Source organism: Lissotriton vulgaris, chromosome 9 (genome assembly GCF_964263255.1).
Source record: "Lissotriton vulgaris chromosome 9, aLisVul1.2, whole genome shotgun sequence".
Classification (NCBI taxonomy): Eukaryota; Metazoa; Chordata; class Amphibia; order Caudata; family Salamandridae; genus Lissotriton; species Lissotriton vulgaris.
The window spans coordinates 1,150,045,597-1,150,060,723 of NC_141697.1; the positions used below are offsets into that span (position 1 = coordinate 1,150,045,597).

Here is a 15,127-nt window from a genome sequence, read left to right on the forward strand (position 1 = left end):
ACAGCTTATTCAATAGTTGGCAATCTACCTGGATCATTTAAACTTGATAAGACAAGAATAAAACACTCAAGTGTCTTCCAAATCAAGGTTTTTTGGTGTAGTCCGCATATTTGAAAATATAGGCTGCTTAGAAAGCACTGTATCAAGCAGCCACCTTCACTTTCAATAGATATTTCTTCTTGATTATAGTGATTTGATCCAAAATGCAAACAGTTGTCAATCTTTGTGTTCAGAATAATTTTTTTACTTTGCTCAATAGCAAATATTTTTCTGAAGGGATCATTGTCAACAGTTTCATCATATTTCATCATCCACTGTCAGAGATAGGTTGATAAAAGTTTCAGCAAAGAATTGACATAATTTTGAACAATAAAAGAGGTTCGGGCATGGTTAGATATGCACTGCTGATGGTTTAGGTCAGGGCTTCCCAAACATTTTACAAACATGACCCAATTTTTAGAACCAACTTTCGTGTCCCACCTACCTTTAATGGACATGAGGCAGGACGATTTTTAAATATAACTGAAGCATCATGTGTCAGTGCATTATAATTTACAGACAGCACATTTTTCATTGAAATGGCCACTAAATTTGCACAGACATACAGTGTTATTGATATAACTATTTTGAGCACAAATAATAATATATGCAAATCAGGTTTCTGTGAATATTTATCATTTGTGCATCACCAAGTAAAGTGTCTTGATTTGTTTTGCTCCTATTAAAATCTCTGTTTCCAGCACACTTCAGAATTACGAAAAAACGTGCTTCATTCTTGCTTTCCCAGCTGCTGAATGCATGCAAAGGTAATTTATAGGCATTTACATTTTGTTGTGTGTTGCAAAAAAACAGACAACCGACAGCCTTTTTCTTTCTCACTCACTGTACTCCAGCAGTATTGTCACATAATTCACTTTGCAGTTAGAGAAAGTAAATACCAATCCACACGTTAAAAGAGTAAGCAGTAATTTGTCAGCAGACAAAGTCTGATATTTGTCCTCTGCCTTTGAAGCACTGGGAAATGTGACAAGATAAACAAAAAATGTATAGGCATCTTTATTTATTGCTCTGACTTTCCTGATCGGCTTGCTTTTCGAAATCATTGGCGCAGGGGAGTAGGGCCCCAAAGTTGGCACTTTTTTTTAACCCCTCCGCCCCGGGGGTAATTCCCCCACTGCGCGGGGGAGAAGGGGGGGCGCGGCACAGCGGTGCTTGTGACGAGCCTAGCTCGTCATGAGTCACAGTAGAGTTGTGCTCATGACATGCTGGGCTCATCACAGCCCCGCCCACTGATTAATTCTCCTGCACAAGCAGGGAATCAATCACGCTTGGGAGCGCCGAGGCAGTTATGACGAGCCCAGCTCGTTATGAGCACATCTCCACTGTGCCTCATGACGAGCTGGGCTCGTCATGACCATGGAAGGGGTTAAGTGTCTGAACTGTGCACAGAAAGTTCTATTTATAGTGGCTTCTGCTCTTGACCAATCTACTCTCAATCCTTGAGACAAAGACAGGATGTGAGACGCAAGAAAGAACTATTAGTGAATATGCCCTATCATCTCACCTAATAGTCTATGCCTTTTTAATCAGAGGGAATTTAAGTCCTTTTGCTCCTTAGAATTATTCTTGCTAATGAACCTATTAGACAAATACTGCAGAGCGATATGTCACTGTAGAATATCATTCTTCAAGCTTCCAGCACATTTTAATTTGCTCCATTATTACTCTGAAACAGACATTACCCTCAATGCTTCCCCATTGCACACAGGAATGTGCACATAAAAACGCCTACTTAATTATGGTTTCCTATCTTCAGATACTCAGTTTGTTCATGGTTCCGTTTTTACAGGTTGTGTGTCAAATTACATTTTTCAACTCCACAAAACTCTTGTCATTTTTCGTCAAGTCTAAAGGAGGGCTCTAATTTCGTCTCCACTCAAAAAGTAATGATGTAATACATGTGATCTTTTGTCTTATTTACCAGCTCTTCTGAGTCCATGAAACATATTTTAGATTTGTTTGTTGTCATTTTTACTTCCCATCTAGCTGAAGGGCCAGCACTGTGTAATCGCTGAGGTCTTCTGTTTCGTTAGGAAGCAGATACAGTTATATAGAGATATTGATTATCGGAAAGGATACCCAGTCTGGGGTACCATGCCCATCTCACTGTTTTCTTTAAAATGGAGGGTTCTTCTTGGTATTACGATTACTCTTGCCAAAAGAATGGAGTATGTTCTAAACAAGAAATATTATTTTGTTACACAAGGGAACCCAAGGAAGCAATATGCTAAGGACCTTAGGGAATTATATCTTTACACAGGACAATGGTCCCCAGACAAAAGCAATTTCCGAGAAATAAATATGGACTAAATAGCAACCATATTCATTGTCCAGCCGGACAGTTTTAATTTCTGATGAGTAAAATATACAAAGAATTATAGTGTGATACAAGCAGGACATCAGCCGATGTCCAACTAACACACTTAAGAAAGGGACAAACAAGCATTTAGAGGCAATTCAAACAGTCTGTGTATTGCAATCCACAGTCAGACAATACAGTTAACACATTATTGCTAGCGTTCAATAGCACAATTCATATGCATGTGACAAGGTCGAAGACGTTTCAAACCTATAGCTTATTCAAGGTTCATCTTCAGGACAAACAAGCATGCCTTCTTTTTTAAAAAGTCAAGATTAACTTTTAGCCCGTACTATGGGCACCAATTGCCGCAACATATATTGATACAAAAAGCAAGGAAAAAGGGGGAAAAAACAGAATACATAAATTAGGATTTCCTTAATGAAGTAACAACTACTTCATTAAGGAATTTGTGCCTGTCACTGAGTGTTACATTCGTGATAGCATGCACATGATAAATATTATCGAGGAATTTCCATATGACCCCATATCCGAAGTGCTTTGCACTCTGGATGTGGAGTCATTATATACCAACATTCCACAGAATGATTCCATGTTGGTCATCCAAGAAGTCCTTGACAGACGCCCTCGGCCTCATCAGGTTCCCACTCTTTTGATTTATTTTGCAATTACTTGAAATTTCTTTAACCAAAAACTTTTTTCTTTTTGATGGCCAATACTACGGCCAGATCAAGGGTACTTCTATGGGGGCAATTTTTGCCCCCTATTTGGCCATTCTATATATGGATCATCTCCAGTGTGGCCGTATCTAGGCCTACCTGCATAGAAAGTCTATTGAACGTGGAAACTAAATTGCTGGCTACCATTTCAACATGCAGACTCAATGGGGTGACGACTACTTTGATTTACAAAGACCATATGGGCTTTATGCTTGGTCGACCAACGAAACAGAACCTTCGATGCCTACATGTCTGGCTATATGCAGTAATGGCTACCCCCATAGACTGGCAATCATGTCCACAGATGCTGAGAAGACCGATATGCGGAAGATGTCTTCTTGTATGTCTCAGATGTGCCACAACCCTGGCCCCCCTGAAAGAGAGGGTAAAGTAATTTGGGGAATGTTCTGGTTACAGGCTGAACTGGGGCAGATCAGTGCTTTGCAAATTTTCCAACTGGGATCGGGAGATAACTATTCTGGACAAAATCAAAATAACATAGGGTTTTAAGTATTTGGGTATACAGGTCACAATGAGCCCTAAAGGGTTCCTGGGGCGGAATTTCGAGTTGTGGCAGGATGGGTGAAACTCCCCCTGACGATCTGGAGAAAGGCAGCTAATCTCAAGATGATAACCCTTCCCAACCTGCTATACAGCATGCAGGATGCCTCCATCCCAATACCAGAATATTATTTCGTCTGACTGGATAGGAAAATCCTGCGACTATTATGGGATGGATGAAGTGGGGAACTCTGCTTCTCAGCCTATGCTGGTGGGAATGCACTTCCTCACTTCCGTGTGTACTATTGGGCCTCCCAGATCCAAACTATCAATGACTGGGTACATGCCCCTGATGACGATTCTGGGATCTATCTTGAGAGATGCTCTATGGAGGAGCAATTTTTATGGTGATCTGGTAGAGCTGGAGTGTGGGCCCTGGCATGAGACAGAGTCAGGCAGTATCTGGGCGGGTAGGGAAGGGTGGACAAGACTATGGTTCTCTGGGAAGGTGGTGAACTGCGCAAAAAGTTAAGAAATTGCAGGGTTTTTTCCTTTGTGACTTGTACGGCATTCCCACTCTTGGAGATGTGATTGAATGTGGGTCGGTGAAGCCCTTTGAGCAACTACAGGAGCACTATGAGTTAGCAGGCATGCAGTTTTATATGTATGCACAGCTCAAACATGATTTGATGGTGGAAAGGGGGGACTGAACAAACCTCGCAGATGCAGCCTCTTTGGAGAAGCATTATTTAGTGGCCCACTTGTTAGGGGAGTTGTCTCTACCACCTACAAGGTAACCTAAATAATATACCTGACAACTTTACGAACCTCCGTAGACAATGGGAATGTGCTTTTGGGGACAAGGGGGATGTGGATTGGGAACCAACCTTGAAATATCTTTGTGTGGTGGCCATCAGGGTGCAGTTCCACCAAATTCAGTAAAAAATCCTTCAGAGGTAGATTTCATAATGGAAATGAACCCCACACTAGACTGTCTCCGCTGTTTAGCCCCTGATTGGACATTTTTTTTTTGGGCAACGTAATGGGGAGGAGATCCCACTTATATCTCCGTTTGTAATTCTGGGGGCCCCAGGCGATGTAGATCTACTGCTCATGAAGCTGGTTCTGTTCTTTGGGCCTTGCCATTGCAAAAGAGATATTGCAGGAGTCTGGGTGATATGGACACTACCCTCAAAACCCCATTGGATATTTGGGATGGCCATGTGTATGGAGGCTGAACAAGTAGTGTACACTGCCAGGGGCTGTCCACGGAAATTTACTAAGATATGGGTCAGCTGGAGGATGTACTATGGGCAGGAAGCAGAGGACTCCCTGACATCCCAGATATCGGCCCCGGATGTGGAGCTGAGACAAACGGATTGGACAATAATACCCCCCCTCCACTCAGCCCAACCTCCCCCAGATGACATGGACCCTTTTATATTCTTGCTCCCCCTCTCCCCCTCCATCCGGTCTATCCGGTCTGCTGATGTAAAAAAAAATGAGGATAGGATTGCACTGGCATCTTGTTTTCACTGCTCTATATATTTTGTTTTATATACAACAACAAAATGGTAATATACTTTTTTATAAATAACATACTGCTTGCTGTATTGTTACTACCCCATTTAAAGGTCTGTCACAACCTAAACAAATGTATTGTTCTTTTCCAGTTGAACAGCTTCCTACAATCACGGACTGGTCGAAAGGATCCCAGGTGGCTTTTCCTTTGGATGAAGATTTCACATTTAAATGTGAAGCAAACGGAAATCCTCCTCCCAAGTAAGGGTCAATAAATCAATATAAGAAGTCATTTTTGTGTTTACTTCTGATTTGTAATATTTTACAATACGCATTCTTTAACTGAAACAGGAGTGTTACATATAGGCTGGTCTGTTAGTGGACATATAAACCAATGCAGGCATTGGAGCATGGAATGGGACTGACAAGACCGTGCATAATTGCTACACATTCTCCAAGAATGAGGAATGCAAGTTGGCGGAAGCTCAAAAACAGCATGGTTCACTGAAGGTTTATGTGTTGGCAAGTTCATAGTTTGAGGAAGTGCAGATAATAATGCATGAAAGAGATGACCTGTAAATAACATCCAATTCAAGGAAAAGGAACATAATGAAATCTCTGAGACCCTGGAAGCCAACCCAACAGTTGATGGTAATGTAATGAAAGTGTGATCTGGGACAAGTTGCTTCTTGAAAACATTGTGAACTGTCAACAAACTTTCTGACTGAATCAGTCTTGACTACTGATTGTTGAAAGTAAGGGTGACTTTACGCTTTGCTATTATTAGGAGCTGGTTGTTTGAGCCTTGTAACAATCCCCTTTTTTATTAACATGCTGTAGCCTGATTTTTTTTCAGTGAACATTATTTATAAAAAGGCAGTTGCCCATCATGTGGGTCACAGGTTGTGCAATGCCACTTCCTTTTATATCATTGCAGATTAAACACAAATTTTGTAGCACTCCGCTTATCACAACAAAATAGTCTCTTTTTTTAGTCCTTCAAAACATGAAACAATGAAATTGCCTGTACTCGGGAGACACACGAAACGCGAAAGGGAGAATTACATGGTAAACGGGCGGTGGCGAACCACGAGGATTATTTGTGAAAGCGGCAAAGCGAAGATGGATCGCGCATAAGTCTGACACGAGATTTGGATATCTGAAACCTAAGTTGTGGCCCCGTATTACACGCCCTGCCTGATATACACAGGATTATGGACTAAATTGACTGAAACTGTGTGACCTCCTAATCAAAGTAAGAATACTGGAGAGGATTAGGCTTCCAGGATATGAGGTTTAAAAGCGAAACAAAGTTGAGCCCTGATGAAGCCGATAGGTTATCAGTAACCTCGGCGAAACGCGTTGGCATGGGATTGGAGTTGGAAAACAAAATAAAAAAGAAGAAACTTTCAAGAGCCTTTGGATTGTTTCATGTTTTGAAGGACTAACAAAAGAGACTATTTTGTTGTGATAAGCGGAGTGCTACAAAATTTGTGTTTAATTCAATTGTGCTTAATCTTTGGATTACGCGGAGGGAAGTGGGTTGTTTTCTTCACCTATTGCATTGTAAGCACCCGGATTTATGATACTGCAAATCTAGATATTATAGTGTATTTCTTCAAGAGCGCTAATAATCTCCTGTAGCACCCAAAGTGGAATCATTGCAGATTAAGCCAGGTGAAATGAAATCACTGGGACTAGAGAAGAAAAATTACCATAGGTTACAAGAAAACATTTCTAAATTAAAAATTACTTGGAATGCAACTACCTAGGTTTGGGATCAGTAAAGTCTCAAAATGAATAGTCAAGGACTTAAGGCTCCTTAAAATCTCTCATAAGGTTACCTTGAAGCATTGCACATACGAATCAATCAATCAATTAGGGTTTATGAAGCGAGGCAATTTACCCATGAGGGTGTCATGGCGCTGGAGATGTTAGCTGCTTTTTGGTGGATGTTCTTTCGAACTGCCAGGTCTTGAGTCCTTTCCTGAATTTCCTGAGCCATGAGGCGGTCCTAAGGTGCAAGGGAAGGTAATTCCAGGCTTTGGCTGCCCGGTGAGAGAGGGAGCGTCCTCTGCTGTTGGCTCGGCGGATCGGGAGGGGGGGGGTGCCATTGAAAAAGAGGGAGGCGGATCTCAGGTGCCTGGACGGTTGGTGGAATGCCAGTCCTTTGAATATAGACAGTGAAAGGCTGGCCAGATTGAATAGGCTTGATACTTACATGTTGAGGCAGGCAGCAGTACCTACCATTGAGAATGATACAGCCAATGTTAAAGATGTATTCAATGTTTCATTTGTTTATTCAGAAACATGTATGCCTCATGTTCCGTCATCCAAGCCAAATGTAATCAAATACATAAATATAATACTGCTTGTTGATGAAAGAAAAGGTCCAAAATTAATAATATGGTGACTGTGCTGTAAGAAATGAAAGTTGTGCTGTTCCTGAGCAATGGTAAATGTAAATGCCAGCTTTTGTAAAGCGTAAAGCTACCTCCGGAGAGGTGTCCCGCGCTGGGGGCCATTGGGAAGATTAAGCAAGCTATTGCCCAGAGTCAGATGGTGCTGGGCTAACCTGCCACCAGGGTTTGAACAGTGAACCCTGTGGTATGGAGTCACCCTGGCTGCGGCACCACAACACTTCCTTCGCATTCACTCGACTCAAAGTTATGTTGGAAGTTTTTTCTAAAGCTCTAACACTAAGGTTGTAAGTCTATCATGATAATTTTATCGCCAAAGATATTTAGAAAATACCCACATATGTACGGTGAAAGGTTTCTGACTTTTCCAAAAGGCAAAAAGCAGTAAATTCCAGATAGTGAGATCCAGATCCGAGAATGAGCGTACCCTGGTCTCAGGCACTGAGTGCAGGTTATAGACAAAGGACTGAGGTCACCGGAAGGTGAAGTGTTAACTAGAGAATAGATATTAGTATTTTTTCCACTGGACCGGAAGGTGCATTTCAAATATACCACAGTGGGTCAGCAATAACATCTTAAATGGCCCTCAGCCACAATAAGGAGCCATGCATGGAGATTCTGGCTTCCACATTCTGAATGTACTGTAGCAGGTTTAAGAAATGCATTAGGCAGCCTAAAAGGAAGCTTCAAATCTGTTGTAGTTGAGGCATGAATGAGACAAGAGAATACACTTTTGGATATATAAAAGCAGGAAGACCTCACTGAATTGCTCAGAGCCAGCATATAAAGAGGTGTTAACATTTAAGTGCTTAATGGTGTGGCCCAACTCCAGACTGTCCCCCAGTACCGGGGCGAGCAATCTGAAGTCTACAGACCATGAGGAACTACCACTATAATTACCAAAAAATAATAATATTTCATCTCCTCCTGCAATACTATTAGTAACAATGCATTACATCACTAGCTTGTGCAGGCCATATCTAACCAATCCCATTGCCAGCATCGGGCCAACCCAAAGCTCTCTTTATCTCATAGGGATGCCATATGGTGCTAGTAACATTTGCTCTAGATTATGTACACCACCTTTGCTCAAGTGTGTTCTTTCTTCGGAAATAATATTTTATTTGTGCTGATATATTTTATACAAAAGGCATTTACCTGATTAATTTTGACAGCTTTTTATAACATTACTGCTATACAGAATTGCTGTCTAGGTAGCTAGCCAGTCATTCAGTTTAAAAAGTGTCAGGAACGGAAGCTTAAAAAAGAAATAGACATTAAAAATGAGGACTGATGATTTATCCATTTTAAAAATAGGAGAGTAGTTTTGCTAAAATTACATCCTTAGGTCATAAGTATCGTTTGAAGTTCCTCTAAAACCTTCTATTGGGTATTGTCCCCTTTGCCCAATGTTTCCTAGTATTCTCTAGGGAAAGAGCACTCTAAAGATAGCAGGGGAGGATTGGGCTAGCTCTGCAGACCTTGAAGTGTAGGAATATTACAAGTACGTTCTGTAAAATTATGGTGTACTAACAAACACATCCATTATGTTGTGATATGGTCTTGGTAGTCGGTGATTTGGCTTCCGAAGGAATTCAAGACACTATTTTCATGTTGGTGGGGGATTCACATTTTGTTCACTCCATTGTTATCATTGTGACACTTTCCCCTGTTTTAAAGATTGCCATCCTATATATGCCACCAAGAACTTGGGGTACCATATTCAGAGTACGGACTGCAGAAGAGACAGATTTGAATAGGCAAATATTGAAGGACGCCTTGGTAGTGGATGAGGTCGGAAACATAAGATGGCTAGACTATGTTAAACAGTTTATTATTAAACTAGGCCATCTTGAGTATTACAAAGATCCATACACTATGCAAAACGTGTCTAGGAAAGACCTAAAAGTAAGTTGTATGCATTACTTGGGCGAAGCGAGAACTACAACTGAATTGAAGAAATCATGGGTGCAAGCATATTCCCTGGCACTAGTAACCCCTACGATACAGCCATATATTGCTCTGATTTCAGATGATTATGAAAGGTTTCTCTTGACACGCTTCAGGCTGAACATTTTACACCGATTGTTAAGTTTCCCTGTACATAATGATTGGTTGCGTGTTTTATGCAACTTCCCATGTGATAATGTTTCGGTTCGACATTACATATATTATTTTTCTGCAAATTTGATTCCATACCAAGAAGGAGATGGATCATTCCTGTGCTTAAAAAATTTGGTATTAGACAATGTTACCCTGCATTTCTGACTCTTCAACAGCTAGATGATATTTGTATTATTGTATCTGTTATCGCTTTTTTAAAAAGTGTTTTAAGGTCTCGAAAATCAATTGTGATGCGACCCATTCAATTTTATGTATATTCAATTCTGAAAGCTGTTTAAATAATTCTGATATAAGCATTGAGCATTTATGGTTAACTGTAATAGTTACTGAGTAAAGAACTTTTGATTTGATTTGATTGCCATCCTATACTGATGACACTGAAGAATTCTTAAATCTTGGTAATCATGACTGATTTTATTTCACAGCTTTCGGTGGACTAAAGATGGAAAACCCTACTTTCCTTCATCTGATCCCCGAGTGGTAACAGAGCCACATTCTGGAACATTCACGATTCGTAATAATGGAAGCATTGCTAGTTTTCAGGGCAAATATCGCTGCTTCGCCTTCAATGACCTGGGTACTGCCATTTCTGAGGAAATTGATTTCATTGTGCCACGTAAGTGTCTCACTGAGAGCTGCTTAGGAGAGATTGTGCTGGTGTCTGTGAAACATGGTGCATACCTATTGTATGGTATTCAAACATAAATATTCCTTGAATACTGCATGTGTTTCAATGGTGAAGACTCCAAACAACTTTTATGTGATTGATTCTTGAGTATTCGAGGGCTCTGTATATTAGAAACCTGCCTAAAAATCCTTAGAATAGGATGTTGCAGCATACTTATGTCACAGTGGTCTTTTAATTCACACGAATGATGCGATTAATACTAGTAGTAAGGGAAGTTTTGCATATTTCAAATTTCATGCTAAAATCAGCACTTTTGCTCTTGTTTTAATCGTTGAAAGAAAAAAATCTGCAACATTCAAGTTTCAAAGTTGTGAGGCAAACATTGTTAATGTTAATTCTTGAGAAAGATCCACTAGTACATTTTCAGTCAGCTAGCACTCACGAGGAAATATTAGTACTTGTGACGGAAATGTTATCAATTTGCGAGAAAAAGCAAACCAAGTGGCTCAATAAGAATCGTGCATAGCTCTATTATTATGTATGCACAACAATATCTCAATAGGCATTATTTCATAGTCTAGTAAATAAACATGAACATGTAATTGTAAAGAAAACAAACAGGAACACTCATCGATTTAGAAAGAGTGCCAGAGGCATCATGTATTGAGAATACGAAAGAGAACACATTATATTGAGAACAAACAAATTGGGAAGAGTTGTATCAGCACTGTTAACAATAAGTATGCAAGTAACCTGACAAACATTGTGCACATAAGTGCTCATGACATACAAGGTGGACGGTGCAGGTGACAATTGAAACAGCGATAGGTTGCACAAGGTGAGAAAGTGACAATAATGAAAAGGTAATTAAAGTTTACAGGTAGGTATTATCAAATACTTGAACAAAATTTGGCATATTTGGTGAACCAGAGTATAAGGCGCCACAAGTTGCACTGAAATTTTGACGACGTTTCGATTCTTGGCAGTTAGGATCATCATCAGGACCAGGTTACAGTTTGGGAAGTGCTGTACAAAGGATGAAGGAAGAACCGGGAGGGAAATTGCAAGACGGGCAGGTTGAGGTAATTGAAAAGTATTTAGGACACTGAGTAGTAAATACCTGAAGGAGGATGGAATTGGTATTGAAGGGGGAAGGTACATATAATATACCTCAGGGGGACTAAGGAGCTCGGGCCCTGATGATATATTGTTGCACATACATACCACTTTCACCCAGATCTCAACTAGGTCTATGCGTATACTCCAAGTTATTTAACCATATACAGCTCTAATATTAAGCAGCAACAAAATTGCCAAATTGTAGAGGACTGTACACAAATTTATTTTTCCCTTTGGAGAAGTATTTAAAGTGTGTAGGATGTCCATGCTTCCCGTAGGTCTTTCAAAAGTGAACTTCCTAGAATACTGCATGTGTTTCACTAGCGAATGTTTGTTTAAATATTACTTGTACATCAATGGCAAACATTTCTTGAAAATTAACTGTGTTTTTTTCGGCGTTGAATATACACTGCAACTGTGCACCATTTCATAGTAGTAAATTTCAACCCAAGAAGTGGGGAGTAGGTGGATCAAGTCGAGTTTTGCCTTGAGAGGTTGTGAACACAAACACCTATAAACTTGTGGGTTTCTTAGCGTACGCAAACGCCATTGTGATCCTTCCCCAGCCTGGAGATTTAGTTGTGCAATGAAATAAGTTCCATTCCAAAGAGGAAAAGGAGAAGTGATAGTGCAAAACTTTGTAAGGGTGTTAAAAATGGGGGTCTCTAGTTGGCAGAGGTAGGTACCTTGGGTCCACATAGGGCCCCTTGCTTCTAGTCAGGGTAAAAGGGATACACTTCTAAAATAAACCCTGCTCGCCCCCTTGGTAGCTTGGCACAAGCAGACAGGCTTATCTCAGGGGAAGTGTGTGAAGCATTTTTGAAAACACACACTAATACAGTGAAAACACTACAAATGGACACCACACCAGTTTAGCAAAATAAGTAATCTTTATCTAAACCAAACAAGACCAAAATGACAAAAATGCAGAATACAGTAATACTAATATGACTTTCAAATGGTAGGAAAAGTTCAGTTCAAAAGGAGGATTTAGGGAGTTGATCACTTTGTTGATTTAGACTACGCAAAAGACGATTTCAGCATATTAATGTCTTGGTGAGGTGGGAGGGGGAGGTGTGGGCATCTGTGCCCCCTGGTTGAAAGTCTGAGGTAGAAAAATGTGGGTGTGGCAGTTGAAGACTTCTCAGTTGCTTGGTGCGTCTGCAAGGAATGTTAAGTATGCAGCTGGCGCCGGCTGCGCTGCTGCTCGCTCCCGAGAACCCTAGGCCATGGGAGTCAACATTTAGAGAGAAGGTGGGACATGATACTGCCTTTGGCCAATTGTGAGCTCATGCAAATGCCAATGGAATGTGTGGGAGGAGGCCGACCCACATGAAGAAGTCTCTTGGAAGCTAGATGATTCCAAGAGGCCCTCTGCTTAGGTCAGCACCTGCGTGCTGCGCTAGGCGAGATCTAAAAACTGGGGATCTGGGGCTAAACTTTCTGTGAAAGCCAGGTCTAACAGAGGGTTTATGGTAAAACAAATTGTCCAAAGGGGAAAAAGAATCCTAAAGAAATTGCACGAAGTGCTATAGTTCCCAGTACATAGTTTTACCTTGCATATAGCCCCGCAAAGGGAAGTAGCAGCTGTCACATGGCATTCACAGAACTAGTCTTGGACTGCTGCACCAGTCACAAATTCTCAGGTGTACTACCTAGCATACTATGTAAATTACCAAAAGTTATATATTTACTCCCTTTTTTTGGAGTGTGTATGTGTACAGCAGCAAATGTATGATTTTTTGGGGGGCAATTGAGACCTCTTGTTTACTTTCTAACGGAATATTGCCTATAGCATATATAATGATTGTTGAGGACATTTTGTGTAGTAAATGTGTAATTGTTTCCTTGTGAAATTGCTTTAAGATCAAAACTTTTAAGGAATTTTCATGTTTAGAAGTTGTTAGCATTTACTGGTATTGTATGTTTATTTTGTTTGTGTTTTCAGGTACCTTGACTTTGTAAGATTTCTATGGTAAAGTTTACTGATATACACCCATGTTGATTGAGTTGTAGTGCCCTGGTGAATTAGTAGTGCTTGCTGACTGTTGGTTTTCACTGTACTTTTATATTGCATGTTGATTTTCTAGATGTTTATTTGTTTTCCCTATTATTTGTGCAAGAAATTTGATGCAAATGGGTTAAATAAACTTTTACAGATATTTCACCAAATATATACACAACTTTTAGATGTGTTTCATGAAGAAATGAACACTCAATACCTTGGAGAAATTCCAATTGCATTATGGAAAGAAGATTCATATTCTGTAAGGAATGTGCTAGTCATTAATAATGTTGACCAGCCAAGTTCCAATACATTTACTAAATTCAGTAAAATTAGCAATTTCACCATGTTTTTAAAGGGACCAATTAAAGGTAACAAGACTCATAAAGAGACCAGTTGTTTTACATGTTCAAGGTTCTATCATCTGATAGCAAAATACTACTTGGAGTAACTATCCCTTTGAACAATGTATCCAAAACAAAACCCAAGCCACATGGATTAAAGTCTCTTACTGTTCTGGTTTATGGACAGGATATACTTTTGATATGCCAAGCATCTATTAGGTAACATTTTCAATATAATTTGAAAAAGTGATTTCCTTATGTTCGCAAATTTGTCTAGGTTAAAATCAGTGAATCATAACTGAATAATATGAAGAAGTTATGCATGGCACTAGATTTTGCATTCTTTATACAAACGGTGTTCATAAAATTGCACCAGTGTTGGTGCCTGCATTGATGCAAACTGGTCCAACATGGAGAAGTAATTTTCAAAAATGTTCTCTGCACCGCCTAAGTAAAGGTTTATTAAAAGCTAACATTTTGTAAATCAAACAGCAGGGCTAGATGTACTCTATTCACAAATTACTTTTTAAAAGCCACAATTTTAAATGAACTGGGATCTTAGAAAACCAGTTAATACCAACCCTGCTTGCAAAAGTTCCTCTTCTGAAGAAGTTTTTCTTTCCAGTTTAATAATTTATTACATCACTTTTATTCAATGTAGTAAATCAAGATTATGCCAAGTTTTATTTACCAGCAAATTGATTATTTCTGATGGTGTTTTAGGAAAATCTGTAACCTTATTTTTTCTATGTTCGTGTTCAAAATGTGTTTTTGCACACTATCATAGTAATCCTTGCAGTGATTTCTGTAGATCCATTGCTTTTTGGCCCAATATAAGAGGCCATGTCTAATGCATAGGGTTTGAGGGTAAGTGTTGCAGAGTTTGATGTAAGACTAGTTCAGAACAAAGAACAAATGCAGAAAAACAAAGTTAAAGAGAGGGTCAGGTTGGGACTAAAATAAACTACAAGCCACCACGTTCACTAATTTGTATCTTCCCTCATGTATTGGTCTGGAGTGCAATTAATATCCATTTACAATTCCCTGAAAATCCTTCAATATGATAGTTTCGACCAGAGATGCTGTGTTTCTTCAGAGGCTAGGAGGTCCATGCATGCAGTGTAGAGGGGTAACACTTTCTTAAAGAAATGTATTCCAACTAGCTTCAATTTAACTGTTTCAGAACAATGAACAACAAAGTTAGTGCTTCCTGAATTTGAACTTTCTTCCTGGAGACCACAACAGATGTCGGTAACACCCTGATTCATATTCATTAGTTCTTCACTCTGTGCTTCTTAATTTAGAGCATGCACTTGATGAATATTATTAAATAGGTCTTACCCCGTTGGTATCACCATGCATCATG

The 15,127-nt window shown here is 39.8% G+C and overlaps 1 protein-coding gene across 3 annotated transcripts in view; it reads left to right on the forward strand.

Moving 5' to 3' along the window:
- The window catches only part of CHL1 (cell adhesion molecule L1 like), a 449,119-nt gene that overhangs the window by 258,646 nt on the left and 175,346 nt on the right, over positions 1–15,127 (forward strand). For all 3 annotated transcript variants that reach the window (XM_086939199.1, XM_086939197.1, XM_086939198.1), the window contains exons 3-4: positions 5,274–5,382; positions 10,091–10,281. In XM_086939199.1, coding sequence (XP_086795325.1) covers positions 5,274–5,382; positions 10,091–10,281 — 300 coding nt within the window. The remainder of the gene's footprint in view (positions 1–5,273; positions 5,383–10,090; positions 10,282–15,127) is intronic.